General features: G+C 47.0%; 1 protein-coding gene across 3 annotated transcripts in view; it reads left to right on the top strand.

The window, feature by feature from the left end:
• CACNA1E (calcium voltage-gated channel subunit alpha1 E) overlaps positions 1-22504 on the top strand; it is an 851696-nt gene that overhangs the window by 722502 nt on the left and 106690 nt on the right. For all 3 annotated transcript variants that reach the window (XM_088447158.1, XM_088447156.1, XM_088447157.1), the window contains 4 exons: positions 16562-16677; positions 21762-21815; positions 21923-22012; positions 22138-22347. In XM_088447158.1, coding sequence (XP_088303284.1) covers positions 16562-16677; positions 21762-21815; positions 21923-22012; positions 22138-22347 — 470 coding nt within the window. The remainder of the gene's footprint in view (positions 1-16561; positions 16678-21761; positions 21816-21922; positions 22013-22137; positions 22348-22504) is intronic.

A 22504-nucleotide genomic window follows, 5' to 3' on the forward strand; every position in this document is an offset into this window, starting at 1 on the left:
ACACTGTCTTTAGCAAAGAACACCCTGGACGAGATGGCCATAGCCACCCGGACAGAGACCAACTCGCCTCCGTAGAAAGTATCATCGTTCGAACAGTGATCCGATGGAAAAAACTCGATCCATCTGGAGGGGAGTCAATTATGGCAAGGCCTGGAATGGAACTGAGCACATTCCACCCTACCAAAAGGTAGACACTCTGGTAGACCGCGCATCACAAAGAGTAATGACATATGTCGACTGCGTAGATATCCGCACCCTCGAAGTTGAAGAGTGGAGATCTTGTCTTACGCCAGAAAAATTCTCAGATTCTGAGAATCCAGCAGTGCTCCCAGATGAAGAAAACCCTGTGAGGGATGCAGGGAGGACTTTTCTGTGACGAGAAGAAGCCCCGGTTATCCTGACCTGGCGGTAAAGTACCTTGGTGATCCTGCTAAAAGTAGGAGACCGTCCAGAGAAAGGAGCATTCGGATACACTGAACAGGTGAACTGTCAGAAAATCCATAAAGCTGGTAAACCCCGGTGGAGTTGAGGACAGCCCCAAAAGGCAGAGCCCGAAACTTACAAGTGTTGCTGTGGCACAGCAAACCTGAACCCATGCTGATGAGAGGGCTCTGTATGTACCCGTAGGTACGTATCCTGAATACTCGGATATACCATAAAATCCCCAGGTTCCAAACATCGGATGATGGAGCATGGACGATTCCACCTGAGTCAAGGCACCGTTGGAATCTGATTCAGGGATTTGAGACAGAGTATAGGCAAAGGAGGACCAGTCGGTCACCGCCCCAAAAAGAAAGTAGAACAACCAGTCCCTCACTGAGATAGTGAGGTTGGCCGAAATAGCTCTGCTTACCACAAAGACTGTATAGCTTTCTGGGATTGTAAGGCCCTGATCAGTTCTGAAGAAGGGCCCGTGTACCAATGCCTGTGAGGAGGCTGCATGAGCAATGAGAGGCCGTTGAGAATCAGTACCTCACTCTGGAAATTCCCCAGATGTAGACCTGTCCCGTCAGGCTGAGGGTATATCCTCAGGTGTAGAAACAGGGTCGTCCGGAAGTCCAGGACTGCTCGGTACTGGATATGGTGGCCCCCGTGGAGGCCGACAGCCTAGGAAAAAACAGGCCTTTAGGCTGACCCTGAGGACAAAAAGACTTAACAGAGTTAGTCCGAATGTAGTGGGAGTAGCTAAAGACGGTATCTCCCCATTAGTGATACTGCCAATGATGCAACGATCTTGTCAAGGTCAGGACCAAACAAGAACTTCCCCCTGGAAGGAGTGTGCACCTCTGCTTTCCCATAACGCAGCCATAGGGTACTGCGGCGGATACAGATGCCGCCGAAACCCTGAAAGTTAGAAGACCGGCATCCCATGAGGTAATCCCACATATGACCACTGCATATTTTGTGAGCGGCAAAAAGATATTTGAACCTCAGACGTGTTGGAGGGGAAAAACGTCACAAAAGCATCACCATGCGATGGCCATGGTAGGACGGGCAACAGGCCCTGAAAACGAGTACATTGATTTCAGGCAAAGTTACCACCTACGGATCCGTAAAATCCGTCCAGGCCGGGATGGGAGGCGTATTAATGCCTGTAACCCGATGATTAACATACAAATCCATCCCAGAAGGGGATTTCCATTACTTGTGAGGACCCTCAGGGAATGGGAAACAGGAGGCCTTTGTGACTCCTCGTATCTGGGGACAGCCAGACTCCCGCTATGAGATCCACCCGCTGGGCAGAAAACGGGAGATGTATGATACAGGTGCAGGATCGACATTCTCTATATCCAGAATGAGCCTGGCTACCAGCCCCAAAGCAGGGATAATAATACTTGAGATCGGCTCCCCCCCATGTGAGAGGGAAAGAGCCGAATATACCATCCAGTTCACGGCAGAGCCACTGGTCAGTAACCACAGGGCGTATATCACGCCAATTAGTATTTCGTATAAAACGACATCCACCAGGGTGGCCGTTGTGGTAATCCCTGCAAGGGGAATGACAGACCGATGTGGTATCGGAGGTAATTCATGTACTGTGAAAAACCCCGGCAGGGAGCGATAGTCTGTGACACAGGGGTAAATTGCAAGAAATTGCGAGATACCCCGAGTTCAAAAGGGCAGTATGGTGAAGTAACTCCAAGCGAGTGACGACAATGGGGCCCGCCCGGCGATCCTCAAAGGAGAGGATCCTGAGAAACAACGCCCTTTAAGGGGGTCGTGCAAGGGGCCCGGCACCAGATGGTGCCGCATACGTAAACCTTTCTGAGTTAAAATCCTCCGCACTAATTCCTGCAGGCTATGACTTGCAGGATAGCAATAATGGGTGCAGTATCGTGTGCAATCTCCTGGTCAGATATATCTGACTATCTTGACGGAAATATTAAGCAGCGCCATACCGGTCCTGACTGACGCTAAGATTAGCTGCAGGAACCCATTATCAGCGTACGCAACTCACAGTTCCATCTAAAATATGGCAACGTGCAGCACGCAACAGTATGTGACAAACCTCACAGATATTAACAAATATATATATGTGAGGTCTCAGAACCACCCCAGGTACACCTGTATTAGGGCAGATAAAGAAAAGGGATAGATATACACTGACAGGTGAGAGAAAAAGCAGACAGTCAGCACTAGCATAAGTCACATACAATGCAGAAAAATATATATACATACATAAGCATGACATATAATATACTGCACAATGTCGCTACATTCAACTGCCCAGATTCAGTGTCTGGGAAGGCTATAGCGCTGTGTACACTCACCCAAAATGGCCAGGTACGCAGGGGGACTGGGCTCACTGACATCCTAAGAGTTCTGCAGCACCACAGAGAGAAAATGGCCGCTGGAGACCTCAGAAGAAGCGTGGCCCGCGGAGGAAGCAGCTCAGCGACGCCAGACTGTATTATTGAAAGGCGCGCTGAGCTGAGGGGAGGAGCCGCTAGACAGGGAAGGCTTCCTCCCCTGGCTAGCAATTAACCCCCCGGGATGCCGGCTCCCGCTGCCGCTATAATCCCTGGTGGGCTGTGGACACGCGGGGTATGCCTCCATGGAGGGGGAGCCCGCCGCCACCGCTAGCGCCTCCGGTCTGTCCCCAGAGACCGGAGGCATAAGGCTGCATGTACACGCGGGTCACCGCAAGCGGTGACCACGCGACTTACCTGTCCCCGTCGATCCGGCAGCAGCCCAGGGATTCCTCCAGAGCCCGGCTAGTACAGACTCTGGGGTCCCGCTGCGATCCCCAGATCTGTACTGGCGTCGCAGCGCCGGCGGGGTGTAGGAGCGGCAGCTCAGACGTCCATTGGACAGTCTGATGCTGCCGCTCTGAAGAGTAGTAAAAAAATAATAAAACAAAACTCTTTTAAGCTTAGAGGCTGCTAAGCAGCCCCCCTGCAGTAACGGTGACCCGACTCCGGCCGGGCACCAACTTAAACTGAGGTGCCTCTGGCTGGGGGGCGGGGTTATAGGGAGAGTGGACCCAAGTGCATCCTGGGAGCTAAAAGCTTTAACTGCGTGGTGCCCGGATTTGGTTCCCAACCTATACCCCAAGGTCAACCCTGTGGACCCCCTATGGACCCTGAAGTAGAAATATATATATATATATATATATATATATATATATTATATATATATATACACACACTCACACACGCAGCCAGTCTGCTTCTCCTGTCCTCTCCCCTTCCAGTGCCATTATACTTACCCCCCTAGTTCCTGGTCCTCTTCATTCCCATTGATGCGGCAAACACCTGCACGCACGTCACACCTAATGTGCATTTCATGCGCAGTGGGAGCTGGGACACTGGCCGTGTACGTTAGGTGCCACAATTCATTCATATACGGTTTAAATTTTATAATAATAACTATAAATATAGACGTTTATCTTCACATATAAAATATATATACATACACAAAATATAAACATATATAATATAAATACATAAACTAAAAACATAAAATTGTGCTTACCTGGCAACCTTTAGATGAATGATGTGGTGCTGTACACGGCCTTGCTCCTGTGGTCTGCGCCGCTTCTGATGGCAGTCACTAGGCATGGAGGAGAGGGGTGGAATATGCATACATGATGAGGTAGCAGAGGTACTGGATGGGGAAACAAGCAGAGGGACAAATGGAGGGGCAAAGGTATAGATGGCAAAGGGGGCAGAGGCACAGCAGGGGGAAGTATCACAGGTACATATAGGGGTGGACAGATGGAGTATGATGCAAAAAGGAATATGGCATAGAAGGGGGGAGTGGCAGAGGCACACATGGAGGGGAGAGGGGCAGAGGCACACATTGGTGGGAGTTTAGAAGCAGAGGTACAACTGATTGCCTCTAGCCCAGCCAGGGTGCAGGGGGAGGAGGAGCTGTAGGGGACCTAGAGGGTGGCAACGTGTTTTGGAGTCAGGAGAGGAAAGTGAAACTCAGCTAGCCGGAGAGTGAGCTTAAAGTCCCTTGAAAGAGTGGGGGAGGGGAGCACACACCACCAATGTCCCATATAAAACCTGGGTGGATCTAATGATGAAAACTGACAGAGGGGCCGTTGGTGCTGATGATTCCAGCCCAAACTGCTTCTGACTGACTGACAGGCAGATACATGTGTCTGTGAGAGAGAAGCAGGCTGCAGCCACGATCATCAGCACCAGCGGGTCCCTCTGTCAGATCTGTGCAGTGCCCTGGCACTTTCTGTACCTTCCTTTATGCCCCTCAGCTCCATCTGCTGCGCTGGCGCTGCCCCGCCTCTCCACTCTGCTCTGCCCGGCATCATGTCTCAGCCCAGTCAGCTGACTGCCTTAGCCCCACCCACCTCGCCTGTCAGCCCAGCCCCTCAGTACCGCAGGCTGGCTGAGTCTCTCACTTTACGCTGCCTACCAGAATGGAAATGTATCTAAAGAAAAAAAAAAACCTGCTGGCAGTGAGGCGGCCCCACAAGTGCATCGGCCCACCGGGAATCTACCCGCTGACTTCAACGGCCAATCCGCCCCTGGTCCCACTGTTCCACCAGTGGGCTGAAGTGGCCCGTGGGTGGTCAAATTGGGAGGTTGGGGACCCTCACTGACATAGCTGCGCGGCAGTGCCGGACCCCTGGAGTTTGAATGGTTGCCGCGCGCATGCGTGCGGCATCCATTCACTGACGGGAGAGGGCTGGCGGAAGCCCAGCCAGTGACGGAGGGCTGGGCTTTACCCCTAGCCTGATGTCATGCTTAGGGGGCGTGGCCTATGGTAATGAGGCCACACCCCCAATTACAGGGCTCTACGTACCGGCCGGCACAGGGTGCTCAGACCCCTGGAGCCGGCCCTGCGCTACTGTATATGATGTATTGAGGCTAGTTGAGCAAGGACACATCTGTATGTAGGAGACTCAAATATTAAGCAAGCTTAAAAACTAAAAAGAGTGCTGGATACAAGTAGAAGAATTAATGGATGAAGTAATTAAGGAAGTTCCTCACGCCTCAGCGATGTTACTAGTGTCGCATGCTCATGAATATTAGTTCAGCCCACTGTGATATGGTCTGCTCCAAAAAGCCTCTTCCAAATTAATTGAAAACCTTACACAGAGTAACCCCCAATTTTACACCAGCCACTATGCAGTATAGAACTCAATATATAGTACACCACTCACAGTGATATAGCTATAATGAGTGCAGGGTGTGTGGTTGCCAATTCCCAGGAGATTAGCCCATGCGCAGTAAAGAAATCACCAGGTGCAGGCGTCAAGCTCCCTAGAAACCTGGGCATGCATAGTAGACTTTTACACAGTGCCACAGTCTACTCACAACTGCATCACAAGAGGGGAGGGGGCCCGCACAGATACTGCACATAGGGCCCCTCCTCTCTTAAATAGCCCCCGACCACTCAATATAATAAACATAATATACTGTCATTTTGAAAAGCTAAGTGATGTTGCTACAGTTCTTTACATTATAAAAACCCCAGCAAGAAAAACGGTTCCGGCATGGTAAACAATTGAGTTTTCCTTGTAAAATAATTGCACCATATTTTTAAATAATGTACCTCTATAATTTAAAACAGAAAGGAAACGTACAGTCGTAAATAAATATATATTCATTTTAGCAATCAAGCACAATAACAATGCACCAATACATTACCTCTGGTGTGATACATTTTTATTCTTAGAGATCATGTTGCGTTGAGTTGCCAGCCTAGACAGTTCTTTGCGTGTGTGTAGGCTGCAGAGTAGGCTTATGCATGTGTTAGCCCCTTATCCCTATGTGTAGCTGGGGCATGCTGTGTCTGTTTATTACAAATAGCCGTGTGCTATGCTTAATATTACAAGGTGTGTGGCTGGATAGAAGTGCACAAAGCTTTATGAAATTAGGATAATTGCTGGCAGCTGTTAGAACTGCGATGCTCTGCAGTAAGTATATGCTCTGCTACTCCAACCCGTTAGTAAGCTGTGTTCTTCTCAAGCTGATGATGCAACTATTAAGAACTTGGTAGTCACTTCATGTCTTCCTGCTATTCTCACAACATAATGGCTGTTTGACTAACATGTATATATTATGTACATCTAGTATGTTATGCTGATGTTTTCGCAGTTGAGTGATTATCAGTAAATTTTGCATGCGCCTAATTCACATTGCGAATGCATCAGTAATTTACTGTAGTCGCACGCTGTAACTTTTTATTTGTAGCGTGATTGACAGGCCAGCACCTTTAGGGGAGGTAAAGGGGAGAGATGACAAAGACGAGTCGCGACTGTTTTCGGGGCGCGTAACTGCCTGCGTCTGCAATATGGTACGCAGAAAACATGGCTCTGCTGCCTCACTTTCCACGGCCATTCTGCAGGACCATAGACTCAGGGCTGTAGAGAGCCCGTCTGGGCCCAGGTAAAGGAGGGGGCATGGTCTAATCACGGGAGGCGTGGCCACGTCCACTTGAAAAAAAAATTCAAAAAATCACCCCCCCCGCCCGGTGCTAAGTGGGGGGCGGCACGATCCAGCCATAGGAGACTGCTCTGGCTGCTGCAGCAGCCGCGAGCAGTCTCGCATTGCAGCCCAGCACAGGCTGTGTGCTGAGCTGCTGTGAGGGAAGGGGACGACGCCGGGCCCCGCCTGGCCCCTTTAGCAAGCCTGGGCCCAGGTAAACTGTACCAGCTCCCCCCCCTTTCGGCGCCCATGCATAGACTTACTCAGTACAGCGACAATTGGAATGATCTGCGACCAAAATACAAATCGATGAATACTTTACTGTAACTTGCATTAACAAAACACGCAGGTTAGTCCGCTGAAAAAAAAAATGTGGATTTGACAGGCAAAATTGCAGAAATCATAGCTATCTAGGCTTTAATTAGGTAAAACAAAAACAACCATCTTGGGGCGCCCGAACACAGGGCCGGCTCCAGGTGGGGTAGTGCCCTGGCCGAATATTGTTCAGTGCCCCCTGCTCCCCAGTGCCAAAGGGGGTGTGACCTAATTTCCAGAGACCACACCCCTATATAATGACATTTTGGGGCGTGCTCATATGGCACACCTCCCATTTTATGTTATGCTGGGGCCGAGCCCAGCACGCCGTCAGCAGCTGGGCTACCCCCAGCCGTCTCCCTGCACTGAATGGACACAGCTGCTTTCTGCTTAGCAAAGCAGAGCTGCGGTGGTGCGTGTCCCCTACCTCCCGATCACCCGTGGGACACTTCGGCCTTCGGGTGGAGCAGTACCCAAAAAACTGGACTGTTCCACTGAAATTGGGATGTTTAGGAGGACTGCGTCTCTATGGGGTGGTGCCCCTGTTCGACCACACTGGTCGAACACCCCAAGAGCCGGCCCTGTCCGAACATATGTTTGTCCCCCACATCTAGTGATGCCTGGGCCAATTATAATAAATATTAGCTCCATCCTGGTCCCTTGGCCGGTGGGTACCACGTTTTACAAGAAAAAAGAACTGTGTGTACTTTACAAAACTAGAGTCTTATCTGTGCCCCAACACAAATGCATTAAGATTGGCAAGGCCATGTACTTTATAGACAGGCAGACACCCAGGTACGGTCCTTCATTATTCACATGAGTAATCCTTTTTGCACAATGCTGTCTGACAGTGGTAAGAGTACTCGTGCCACATCGTCGCATTTTGCACATGCGCCACCCAGTTACCAGCGCGTGTGAACTGTACTGGAAGCCTAAAATCGGCCTTTCTGTGTCATTTTTCTTTCTAAAAAAAAAGAGTAAAAATAGGAAAACAAAATATTTTCAAAAAATATCTTACTTTAATATAGATAAATAGGGAGAAGCCTTATTTAACTAACTCTTCTCCCTTTGTTAAATATACCTCTACTCTTTAAATCTAATTATTTTACATCAATCGAAAGAATTATCATTTATGGACTTCTTAGCAATTATACTATTATAAATTTATAATGGAGTTGCTTATTTGCATATAATCTCTAGGCAGTAGTTTAAAATATCTCCTAAACCCTTCTAATTGTTTCACATTTTATGGCTGACAAATAATAATATAAATATTGCAGTGAGGTACTTAAAAAAAAATCAGCATTGACACGTCATTAATTTTAATTGCTTAAAAGTAAGATAGAAATACAGTACTCACTATAAAATGTGTATTCAATATTAAGTTATTAACACAGGTTACAGTTTAATTGAAATGCATCCTTTTGTCTCTCAGCAGCATGCTATGCAGCCTACAGAAACCCCACATTGTATGGTGTGTATGACAGTGTACCCAGCTTTAGGCTGGTACTCTTGCTAGAATTGTCACAAACCAGACTTGTAGCGCCAACTGCACCATCAGCAAATCATATCCCACTTACAGGGGCTCCGAGAGGGGGGGGAAGCGGGTACAAATAACCCGGGCCCGGGATTCCTGAGGGGCTCGGCGGGGAGCCCGGGTCCAATGCCGCCCCCCCTCCCTCACAGCAGCCCAGCACATGGCGTGTGCTGAGCTGCAGTGGGAGACTGCTCGTGGCTTCCGAGCAGCAGCCACAGCAGTCTCCTATGCCTGTGGGGGGAGCGATCACATTGATCGCGCCCCCCTGGCTTTGCGCTGGGCTGAGGGGGCTCAAAATCTTTTTTCTTTTTTTTCCGGAAGGAGGTGTGACCACGCCTCCCGCGATTGGGCCACGCCCCCTGTTACTCGGGCGGGCCTGCCCACTTCTACCCCTTTCAGACATGCTGAGAATCCCGGGAATTTGGTCCGCCTCAGCTCAGCCAAATTCCCGGTTTGCCGCGTATGTCTGAAAGGTACCTACCCGGGAACAATTTTCAATCGACCAGGGAATTTCCCGGGACTTAAGTCCCGGGAAATTACCCTGCTTATTTCTGAATGGTGCTACCCGGGAATTTACTACACCTGGGCTGCACCAAGCAGCTGTTACATTGATTTGGCAGCACAGGGCGTCCTATAGGACGCCCAGCGCTGCTGCTTTGAGTTGGCAGCATGGACGTTCAGCGCTGCTGCTTTGAGTTGGCAGCACAGAGCTTCCTATAGGACGCTCAGCACGGCTGCTCACCATCCCCCGCGCTGGACGCCGAGGAAACCCGCCGGCGGGTTTCTGCCACAGCGGGCCACCCGCACTCCCACTGGACCACCAGGGCACATTTAAATAATTTAATAATAATAACATAAAATGCCAGTAGTGATTGGTCGGCTGCCTGCTGCATGATGATGACATCATCAGCGGCAGCCGGAGAGGGGATAGGCTAGGAAGGGCAGAGGAGAGGCAGGTAATATTAAAAACTAAAAAACCCTGCTTATGTCTGAAAGGGGTCTACCTGGGAATTTCCCGGGTAGATGCTGTAGTGTCTCAACCAAATACCCAGGAATTTGCACAGGAGAAATTCCCGGGTCTGAGCAGAAAATTTCCCGGGTCGTATGTCTGAAAGGGGTATTATACCTGGCAGTCCCTAGTCTTACTGAAGATCCCTGTCTTACTAAATATCCCTGTGAGAATCAGGTCACTTGTAGTGAGAGATAAAGTACCAACCAATCAGTACCAACCAGTTACATCTCTGTATGCTATCTGTGTGTTACTTGTTTATTGCTGCCTTTTAATTGTGTGTGCATGTGCTGAGGTGTTGTATTGAGCGGAGCTGGTAGCACTTCTATCTAGAACTTACACATCTGAGTTTTATGCATCTGACTTGGTTTCCATGGCAACAGCAAAAACTCCTGAATGTGTAAACAGCTTATTATATGTGCTGCAATGTTAGTTCTGGGTGCGGCACTCTTGTGGGTTAGTGCTGCTAACTAGACATTGTTTCTCATCCCTGGAAATCTGCAGTATACAATATCCAAATATTGATTAGTAGTTTCTTTTTCCCCTAGATTACTGAGAATGTACAAGCCTATATTTCTAGTCAATGCCTAAGGGTTAGTAATGTGTTAAAAAAATAAAAAACCCTTTATACTGTATACTGTAGGGGTGTGCACCGGCCACTTTTCGTGTTTTGGATCTGGATCTTTCTTCGTGTTTTGGATCTGGATTGGTTTTGCCAAAACCACCCTTCCGTGTTTTGGGTTCTGGGTTTTGTGTTTTGGATCTGTATTTTTTTGAAAAAAAGCATAAAAACAGCTAAAAATCACAGAATTTGTGGGTTTTTCTGCTCCTATACTATTATTAACCTCAATAACTTAATTTCCACTCATTTCCAGTCTATTCTGAACACCTCACACCTCACAATAGTGTTTTTATGTCCAAAAGGTTGCACCAAGGTAGCTGGATGACTATGCTAAGAGATACGAGTGGGCGACACAAACACGTGGTCCATCTAGGAGTGGCACTGCAGTGGCAGACAGGATGGCAGTTTGAAAGCTAGGCCCCAAACTATACATAATGCAAAGAAAAAAAAGAGGTGCAAGATGGAATTGTCCTTGGGCCCTCCCACCCACCCTTATGTTGTATAAACAGGACATGCACACTTTAACAAACCAAACATTTCAGCGCCAGGGTCTGCCACACGACTGTGGCTGAATGATTGGGTCGTTTGGGCCCCCACAAAACAAGCTGGCAATTAATCTGTCCCTGCACAAACTGGCTCTACGGAGGCACTATGTCGTCCTCATCCTCCTCATCCACCGATTCCTCACCCTCTTCAGTGTTGTGTACATCCTCATCCTCACAGAGTATTAATTCGTCCCTGCTGGAATCCACAACCACAGGTCCCTCTGTACGTTCTGGAGGCTGGTCTCCCTGGAAGAGTTGATAATTCATTTTATGAACATCATCTTCTCCACATTTTGTGGAAGCAACCTCCTACGCCTTTCGCTGACAAGGTTCCCGGCTGCACTAAACACTCTTTCGGAGTACACACTGGAGGGGGGGCAACTCAGGTAAAATAGAGCCAGTTTGTACAGGGACCTCCAAATTGCTTCTTTTTCCTGCCAGTACAGGTACGGACTGTCTGACATGCCTACTTGGATGCTGTCACCGATGTAATCCTTTAACAGACAGACGCACGCTTGTCACTGCTGCTTTGAGGATGCAAGTGCGGCTACAGCCCACACAATTCACAAAGACAGAAAAAAAAGAAGAATATTTTTATTGTTTGTGTAGCACACTTTGAGGGTGTCACCACCCTTTAACAGACAGACGCACGCTTGTCGCTGCTGCTTTGAGGATGCAGGTGGAATCTAGACGGGATTTGGAACCGGGGACACACTACCTCCATCAATTGTCTAAATCCCACTGCACTAATGGCGGATACCGGACGCACGTCTAACACCAACATAGCAGTCAAGGCCTCAGTTATACGTTTTGCTTCAGGATGACTACTGTCGTACTTCATCCTCATCGCTAGGGACTGTTGGAGGGTCAATTGTTTAGTAAAAGTAGTGATGTTCCTACTTCCTCTCTGGGATGATGAACAACTCCCAGCAGCAGCAACAGCACTAGGAGGAAGTGGTTCTTGATCTTTCCCTATTTTATTTTTATCGGAGAAAGTTTGGTCCTCCATTTATGTTATATTGATATATACGTGCGGCTAAAGAGCACACAAACACAGAAAATATTTTTTTATTTTTGCTGGAGAGTAGTGCACTTTGTGGGTTACACCACCCTTTAAGAAATGAGCCAGCCGGCTCTTTACTTATGGGACACAGGCGCACGCTTGGCGCTGCTCCTTTGTTGATGCACGTGCAGCCACAGTGCACACAATTCACAAACACAGAAAATATATATTTTTTTGGTTTGGAGTGTACTTTGGGGGTTACAGCACCCTTTAACGGTCAAGCCAGCCGGCCCTTTACTTATGACACAGGCGCACGCTTGGCACTACTTTGTTGATGCACGTGCGGCTACTGCGCACACAATTCACAAACACAGAAAATATATATTTTTTTGGTTTGGAGTTTACTTTGGGGGTTACAGCACCCTTTAACGGTCAAGCCAGCCGGCCCTTTACTTATGACACAGGCGTCCGCTTGGCACTACTTTGTTGATGCACGTGCGGCTACTGCGCACACAATTCACAAACACAGAAAATATATATTTTTTTTGGTTTGGAGTGTACTTTGGGGGTTACAGCACCACTTAACGGTCAAGCCAGCCGGCCCTTTACTTATGACACAGGCGCACGCTTGGCACTACTTTGTTGATGCACGTGCGGCTACTGCGCACACAATTCACAAACACAGAAAATATTTTTTTTTGGTTTGGACTGGAGTGTACTTTGGGGGTTACAGCACCCTTTAACGGTCAAGCCAGCCGGCCCTTTACTTATGACACAGACGCACGCTTGGCACTACTTTGTTGATGCACGTGCGGCTACTGCGCACACAATTCACAAACACAGAAAATATATATTTTTTTGGTTTGGACTGGAGTGTACTTTGGGGGTTACAGCACCCTTTAACGGTCAAGCCAGCCGGCCCTTTACTTATGACACTGGCGCACGCTTGGCACTACTTTGTTGATGCACGTGCGGCTACTGCGCACACAATTCACAAACACAGAAAATATATAATTTTTTTAGCACTTGGGGGGAGCACCCCTGATGGACAGAGCACCCCCTGGACAACACTACAGCACCCCTTTAGGACTGGGACACTGCACAGGACTTTGGAGTGGACACAGCCCCTATGGAGAACTGACTGCACAACACAGTCCAGCCAGCCCCTATGGACTTTGAAGTAGTGGACACAGCCCCTATTAACAACAGCAGCACAGCACAACACAGCCAGCCCCTATGGACTTTGAAGTAGTTGACAACAGCAGCACTACACTACACAGCCCAGCCAGCCCTAACTCCCACCCTCCCTCTTCACTGTCCACAGCCGAGTGAGAAAATGGCGCCGACGCGGGTACCTTATATCGGATCCAAAACCCGCGAGACTCGGAAGGCAGGATGATGACGTTTTGCCTCGATTTCAGATCTGAGTCAGGCGGGAAAAGTCGAGCCTGACTCGGATCGGGGGGGCTCGGGGGGGTTCGGATTTCAGAAATCCGAACCCGCTCACCCCTAGTATACTGTAAATGCGGATTTATTTATGATGTACAGAGTGCATTGCAGTATTTTCTGTAAAGCCAGAGTATACTGAATATTTAACTTTTCTCCTCCAAAAATCACAATTACCCTCACAGCAAAGTGAGCACGTTGTGTTACGGGAAACTACTGCAGTCTACCAGTCTGACAGCATTGTATATTAATATCAGTGGTCGTAGCATATAGCTGCTAACATCTGAATATCATTTGTAAGGACAGTAGACATACTGTACTAGTAGTGGACAATACATTATTTTTAGGGGCCTCACAAGCCTACTATAGGCCAGCAAATTGCCTACTGCATGTACCCATAGTTCAAATTTCAGACAAGACCACAATTCTGTTCTTACAGAAGGATGGTTAGCTATACATAAAAGAAGAGAGAAAGAAGACTCCTTTTTTGGGGCATTCCTAAAGGAAAAATAAAAAGCTCTTTGTATTTATTGAAAATGATTGAAAACTTAGCTATTAATATTAGCAGTAATAAATTCTATCATCTTCATTAGCAATATTAGAAAAAAAAATAAAAATACAATAACAATCAGTGGAAAAAAAAGAGATTGATTCCCTGGCGAAATATAGTAAAAAAAAAAAAAGTTAAAAAGAGGGATCAAATTTGGAACTAAATAGCTCTTAGTAATCAATTTATCAAAGAATTTGTGAATATCATCAGTTAAACTTTGGGTATCTGTTGTTACCATATAAATATTGATACAGTCTCATTCAACTTATCAACCGTTTGGGCGACATTTGTATCTGGCTTCTGTCACCTACGGTATATCTTATAAACTGCGAAAATGCTGAACCTTGTGACCATAGATTTAGTTTGATACATTTTAGCATTAGGTATGAAACTTTTTGCACACCAATGAAAGTCACAGGTACAAATAAAAGTAAAGATGTTTTTACATCAGTATATTTCTTATGTTTCTATGGACATTTGTATATATAATGAATAGATTCAGTGTCGCAATTCAATAAAGAAAAATAATAAGTCACAGCAGAACATAAGAGATGAGTTTGCGGGGGTGTTCATTTGTTATCTCATCCCAGTTTTTATTTTATTGAGCTGTTCCACTATAGCTATGTCCAGTCGGGTCGCTCCCCATTCTCCTTCTTTCTCTCTCTTCCATTGCTCTTTCTCTTTTTCTTCTCGTTATTATTTTTTCTCCTTTTTCTGTTTCGCTGCACATCTGTTTATTATAGGTGTACTGTGCATTTGCAAATGTTTGCAATATTGTGTGCTTATATGTTTAGACCTCTGTGTAGGTCGCTTCTGTACTATCTCTCATCTCACTAATAAACTATGTTTATAAAAAAAAAAAGAGATGTGTTTGTGAACATAACATAAGACCAATCTGTCATGTAAAAGTACCAACCAATCAGCTCCTAACTGTCATTTTTCAAACCTTTTTACTAAGCCTTGGAGAAGGAGATAAAGTGAACGGAAATAAAGTCCCAACCAATCAGCTCCTAAACTGTCATTTTTCAAACACAGCCTGTGACATGGCAGTTAGGAGCTGGTTGGTTGGGACTTTATCTCCGTTCACTTTGTCTCCATCCAAGGCTTAGTAAATAGACCCAGCCTGTAAACTGACAGGAGCTGATTGGTTGGTAATTTATCACTCTCCACTTTATCACTCTCCTAGACTTAGTGCATCTCCCCCCTAATTGGTCACATTCACCTCTCCTCTACCTGACCAGCTAACCCTATAAAAGCCACAACTGCCCTCTACCTCACTAAAACACCTGGATCCACGGTACACTTCCCGCTGTGATCTTGGCCTTACCGCCTGACTCCTTGAAGACTATATAACAACGTAGCAATAACATTCCGGGACACTTTTTTTTATAGATTACCCTAGTTCCAAGATACAGTAATTACCAAATATCTCTACGGACACTTAGCTGGGGGTCACATTGATCAGTTTATCAGTGACCTGTACATCCTTACACATCACACACTATAATCTCCAGACAGACCACAACCCTCAACATAACGTGACCACTGACTAGATATAATCTTAATCTAAACCTCCCAAAAAACTAACCAGACCTACAGAGCTACCTACATTGTTCAGTACTGTGAAGTTTTTGCACTATAAAATACTGGGAGAGGGACAATGCTTTAAAAACCAGGGCTGCTACTCAGAATCATGGAGAACTGTCTTCAAGGCTTTATCATGAGCCTTGATACTACACAGGGCCGGTGCTAGGCTGTGCTGCGCCCAGCGCCGTCCAGTGTTGCCGCCCTTTCCCTCCTCCGCTCCCTCCCCCTGAGCTTACATATGTGCTTTAGCGCCGGGAGGGAGGGTGTGTGTCCTGCGCCCTCCGTAAACAGTAGAGCTCCGGGCGACGGAACGGCTTGCGCGTGCCTGGAGCCGCTACTGATACTACAATAAATAAAATGTACTATTGTGAAGTACTTAATTATGTTTAATGATCTACACACCCATCATATATGCATAGTACATTTCTCCTAGTATCTCCCTTGGGATAGTAAAACAGTTACAGTAAGAATGACCTCATGCTTGCAGATTCACTGAGATACACAAAGCCACCCTACATTGATTTAAATAGCAAGAAGCAAATTGAACTATTGGGTACAATATTTACACATGGAGTGGCAGCTCCAGTAATGGGGCAACAGCGCAGTACAAAGTTAAAATAGGGGAGCCACACCAACTGCCACCCCAAACGCTGCCAAACATCCCCGGCCAGGGAATGTTTGGCAGTGTTAAGAAAACAATATTGCTTGATTTAAAAGCATTTTAATACAGTATATGATACCCATCATGTCAGTCTGTGTACATCTTAGAAGTATCGATGTTGCTGGATAATAAAGGCACCATGTCCAACATGACATGTTTTGGCAAATATGGCCGACATCTGGCTAAATTAATGCTCTATTTACCTCTTAAGCCGCATACACACTAGACGATATTAATGAATGTTATGGACGATAACAATATCGTTCATATCGTCCAGATTGTATGCAGTGAACGATCAACGATGCACGCTCCCGCGGGTCATTAACGATATCCCCAATCCTGCTCCGTTTTTTCAGTTACACATAACATGCCTGTCTCTCCATATTGCAGTGAATTTGCCAAAGAGAGAGAGCGCGTAGAGAACCGCCGGGCCTTCATGAAGTTGCGCAGGCAGCAACAGATTGAGAGGGAACTGAACGGTTATCGAGCCTGGATAGATAAAGCTGGTGAGTGATTTATAGATCTGTGCTTACAGGCTATTATATGGCCCTATTGCTCACTTACTAACATTGTGCTTAGGTTCAAAATGTGGATGAAAATCATAGCAACATATCAGCATTTCTCTTATATTTATCTATATATTGTATAATTGGTTGCAGTGTTGTTTTTTATGCAGATTTGACCCATTCAGCAATATTACTACGTAACCCTCAGTAGTTCTTGTCATTGTGTTTAACAAAGGATCCTTTTATTCAGATAGTTACTAATAAACAGAAAGTTGGAGAAGAGAGAGCACAAGTGTAAAAAATTTATGAATAATTACCCTAGGAAAATGCTACGTGGAGTGTGTAAATGTGCTTGCTTAGCAAATTTCAATGTCCAATTTACGGTCGATAAAAATATTCCCTATAATATGTGCTTTGCGCGTGCAAATGGTGGAAGCAGTGAAATACCATTTTTGCATGTTTTTTTTTAAAATGTTTTTCTTATATTGGCCAATGTGCACCCCAAACTTCAGTTTGTAGCAGAAGAGGAAGGTGCAAAATGCTCCCCACAAAAAGTGTTGGACAAGATTTGCAGCTGTAAGGTGGGAAATGCTTTTTCAAAAAGAAAAAGTCTGTGCACTGTCGCACAAATAAACGTAGGCTCCTATAAATGTCCCCTCTACACCTTCCATCTTACTAAAAGCGTAGGAGCACCATGCGCCCTATCAGTGCTCACCAGAAAACACCACACCTTTGTCTAACTCCTCCCACTAACCAGCAAACACTTCTGCTCTTCCCTCAAAACTGCCAACTTGCTTCACAGACCCCTGTGCTTTGACAGAAATCTAGATACACCTGCACTATTTCAGGCACAGTGCACCTACAACGGGGATTAGGCCCCTGCGTCTTGCTTCTTTTGTGCTTCATAAAAAAGGCCCAATGTTTTAGTGATGAATAAAGCCCATAACATGTGGTAGTAGACCCGGAATGGGATTGTTATGCCTGCAGGTTCAAATCCCGAGAAGGCTAGGCCGGCAGGACGGAATCTCAACAGCAGAAGTAAGTAACCCTAACCGTCCCCTCTCCCCCTTTAACCCTCCCTTAGGGGTGCCTAACCCTAACCTCCATCTCTAGTGCCTAACCCTAACCTCCGCCCGTTAGTGCCTAAACCTAACCCTCCTTCCCCGCTCCCTAAACCTAACTCTCCTGGGGGGGTGCCTAACACTAACCTCCCCGCTAGTGCCTAAACCTAACCCCCACTTCTCCTAGCCTAACCCTAACCTTCCCCGGGCTGGGTGCCTAACCCTAAGGCCCCCTCTGGAGTACCCTAAACCTAACCTCCCCTCCATCCCCGGGCTAAGTGAATACTTATTCCGTCCGCGATGATCGGGATGGCGTCGGGATTATGACAGGCATCGGTATCTCAACGCCTGTCATGAATCCCTAGCCGGCATTCTGCCGTCGGGATTGTGACTGGCGGCCCAGTAGGCCCTATATTATACATGAAGCATGTTGGATTTCTGGCACAAAGACCATCAATATCTCATCCTTGGTGGATAAACAATGATCCCAAATGCCAAGCAATCATTGATTATCTGTTATATTATTCTAATACATGACATGTAAAAATATATGTGGGGACAGGACCAAAGTGACCAAGTCCATAGGAAAGTAATAGGGTGGAGGCGGATTGGGCTCCATCAGAGCAGGATTGTGAGTGGATGAGAGAGACTGATGGAACCATGGCTTGCGCCATGCACTAAGCTGGCCCTGTGTAGCAGGGAGGTGCCAGGCTAGAGAGGCACCACCATCACCTTCTCCATTTCCAGGTGCCCACTGAGATTTTGGTACCAGCAGATGCCTGGTTGCTCCTTCCCTGCAGCTGGAGACTGGAGCTCTCTCCTGAGCTCTGCAGCCTGGCTCCTGCTGTGTGTGTAGGGAGACATGTCATGACGTCTCTCCCATAGTGGCGAGTGCGAGGAGCTGTCGGATGGTGGCAGGCACAAGAGCAAGGCTTCGGGTAAGTACAGTACTGTGTGTCTGTGTCTCATTATGTGGAAGGGGCATTATTATTGTGGGCATTATGTGGAAGGGGCACTACTACTGTGGGCATTATGTGGAAGGGGCACTACTGTGGGCATTATGTGCATGAGGGCACTATTGTAGGCATTATGTGTATAAGGGGCACTATTGTGGGCATTGTGTATAAGGGGAACAATTGTGTGGCATTTTGTGTATAAGGGGCACTGCTGTGGCCATTGTGTGTAAGGAGCACTGCCACTGTAGCAATGTGTATAAGGGGCACTATTACTGTGGGCATTATGTGTGTAAGGGACATTATTACTGTGTGGCATTATGTGTATAAGGGGGCTGTGTGTCTTAACGTGAATTAGGGGCACTACTGTGTGACGTAACATGAATCAGGGGCACTAAGGCCCTGATTCAGAGTCTGAAAGACCGCTCGCTCTGAATCAGGGTGGTTTTTTTTTTGGAGCGGCCTCCTGGCCGCTCGCATGGCTGTGGGTAACCACCCACAGCTATTGCGAGCGGCCAGGATGGTCGCAATGGTCAAGACCATCGCGACCATCGGGCTTGCGACGAGACCCTTGTGGCAGGGTCTCGTGGCCGCAAGCCCCAGAGAGCTTCTCGCTCTAATAGAGCCGGAAGCTCTCCCACTAACATCACTGGTGATGTCAGTGGAGCCGCCCACAAATGCCTCCGTTTGTGAAGCCACCCCTACACCATGCCTCCAAAATGGTGCGAGACCCAGAGCGACGGAGCGCCCGTCGCTAGCCGGGTCTCGGGCATGCGCACGTCGGAGTCGGCTCCGGCGTGCGCATGCGCAATGGCCTAACATCGACCCGCTCGCGAGCACATATCGCTTGCGAGCGGATCTGAATCAGACCCTAAGTGCATTGTAATGTAAATGAGTTGTCGCTACTGTGTGGTGTAATTTGAATTGGGGTACTATTGTGTGGCCATTCCCCTTTCTTGTGAGACCTGGCCCTTATTTTGCAGCGTGCACTTTCCCTTTATAAAAAATGAGAGGGAAGGCACAAATTTATAGTTTTCAGAAGGACACCTAACACTCTAGCACTGCCCCTGGGTGGGACCAATAGCTTCCAGTCTGCATTGTCTGTTGGTAAGCACAGTCATAATTGGGTGTGTTATACAAAAAATTCAGGGCCTGATTCAGAGCCGGACGCAATTAGCGCTCGCTCGTCCAGAAAATAGGGGTGGATATTCAAATGAACCGTTCGCTGTTTGCGGTCTGTTCACGCCTCTAGGTCTGAACGAGCGAACAAAACTTGCGGTCGTTTTTTGGGAAACTACGCCCCCTGGCCGCTCGCATCCTACGTCATGTCCGCTATTTATTAGATTAATCGAGTACATCGACCAGCGTATGAACTGCTCGCTATTCTTGTGGTTGGTTTTTGCTACCACAATTTTGCGAGCAGTTCTGGCTGTAAAATAACCCAGTGACGTGGTCAATGACGCTGCTGTTTTAATTATGCACACCCATAAAACGCCTGTTTTGATGTTTTGACCTTTAAGCACGCCTGCGTTCTGATCTCCACTCCCCGTTTTCAAGCACCTTCCCCTGTTACCACCCACATACGCCTCATTCTGTCACTCAAATTATCAGGCATTCGCTATTTTGCGAGCACATGAATTTCGACCGCACTGACTGGTTCGCGCATGCGTATAACGATCCGTACGCATGCGCAGTTGGCCAAACATCGCTCGGAGCGAACGAGCTGCCGCTTACGAGTGGCTCTCAGTTCAGAACCGTAGGTCTGTACAAAGATAGTTCTGTTTATTATGTCTGGAAAAGATACTGGACCTCATTCAGAGTCGGTCGAAGCGGCCGCACGGTCGTACGGGAAAAGGGGCCGGATATGCAAATGATTCCCTCGCAAGTTGCGTCCCTAAGTTCGGATCGGTAGCTGGCCGACCAAGGGGAGGAAGCGGCCGGAATTCAAAAAAATCCGCCCCCTTCTCGTACGCATTGCACGTCATCTCTGGGCATATAAGGATTAATCGAGACCATCAGGAACCATCGGAACTGGTCGTAGAGCTTAAGGTTAACCATACCCTCTCTTAAGCTCTACGATCATGTCAGTGTAAAAACCTCCCATGTCACATGTGCCATGACGCTACTTTGTTAATTATGCACTCCCTTTAACCGTATGCACTCCCATAAAACGCCGTTTGCATAATTAGGCACGCCTGCGTTCGGATCTCCACTCCCCGTTTTCAAGCACCTTCCCCTGTTACCACCCACAAACGCCTCAATATGTCACTCAAACTACCGACCTGGTTGTGTTCAAGGAGAGAGAAATTTCTGATCGTAGCGGCTAGTTTGCGCATTGCGAACTTTACGCATGCGCAGTATAGCGAACATCGGTGGCGTACGACCATGCGGCCGCTTCGACCGACTCTGAATGAGGTCCACAGTCTCGGTGATCACAACAGTTCTGAGAGAGTTCTGAAGAGACGCAGCTCTGACAGGAAGTGCTATAACAAAACGTTATTACAGAATATGTTACTAACAGGTAGGGATGACCATCGACCATCTTTTGTTATTAAACATCGATGGTTACCTTCCGTGGGTTGATGATTTTGCCATTGATGGCAGAGATCCAATGGTTCTCTGCCATCGATGTCAGAGTAGAACCAGATGCTGCCCTGCCCTTATTTTAGTTGGCCCGCGGCACTCTGTGCCCCCCAGCAGCGGTTGCCATTGAGTGGTGCAAACCATCGATGGTTCACCATAGATGGTTTAGTGCCATCAATGATAATCACCGATGGAACCATTGATGGTAACCATCGATGCACAGCCCACCAATGGCCATCCCTACTATTACTAACTACCAATCACAGTAAAGGTAACACACTAAAATATGCTTTGTATTAACAATTTCTAAGACAAATTAATTAAATGTTATTTTATGGAATGATAGAAAAGTTTCCCAAGAGAAGGAAAATATCTTATGTTCCTCTCCCATGTAACTAGTAAGTTCCCAGCATCCAGCACTGCTGTACTATATGCTCCTCTAACTGTATAAGTCACCCCAGTCACCTGTATGTCTCTCCTTATCCAGAGGAAGTGATGCTTGCTGAAGAAAACAAAAACTCAGGAACTTCTGCCTTAGAAGGTAAGTAATTATCACCCAGCCTTTCAAGCACATGTTACAAAGACATTGTTCCTCCTGGTTTTCTGCATAGCGTAGGGTGACACGTTTCTCATCTCTTGTATCTGTAGTTCTCAGGAGAGCGACAATTAAACGAAGTAGAACAGAAGCCATGAACCGCGATTCCAATGAAGACCACTGTGTTGATATATCCTCTGTTGGTGAGTGGTGCTTATACCTGTTCATAATATATTCAAAGATAATAAATACTAGTTTAATCATGTAATGGTGTAATGAAATATAATGAAATGCTACACTCCACTAAGCTCGGTTCTGTTAATTTCAGGCACTCCTCTTGCAAGAGCTAGTATTAAGAGTGCCAAAATGGATGGTGCATCTTATTTTCGCCACAAAGAAAGACTATTACGCATATCTATACGTCACATGATTAAATCTCAAGTTTTCTATTGGATGGTCCTTGGAGTGGTAGCACTGAACACTGCTTGCGTGGCTATAGTTCACCATAACCAGGCTCCATGGCTCTCAACTATCCTGTGTAAGTCTTTCTTTTATTATACTTTTACTTAAGGTAAGTGGCTATCAGTGGCCTCACTGGGGTCGGTGTAATCCAGTGTGCACACCGAATGGGCGTGGTTTCGCAGGAAGAGGTCGGTACCTTGCAGCATGCCCCACTTTTCATCACTCTGGGGACG

The sequence above is a fragment of the Taudactylus pleione genome, unplaced genomic scaffold, assembly GCF_031769625.1.
Source record: "Taudactylus pleione unplaced genomic scaffold, aTauple2 ptg000421l, whole genome shotgun sequence".
Taxonomy (NCBI): Eukaryota; Metazoa; Chordata; class Amphibia; order Anura; family Myobatrachidae; genus Taudactylus; species Taudactylus pleione.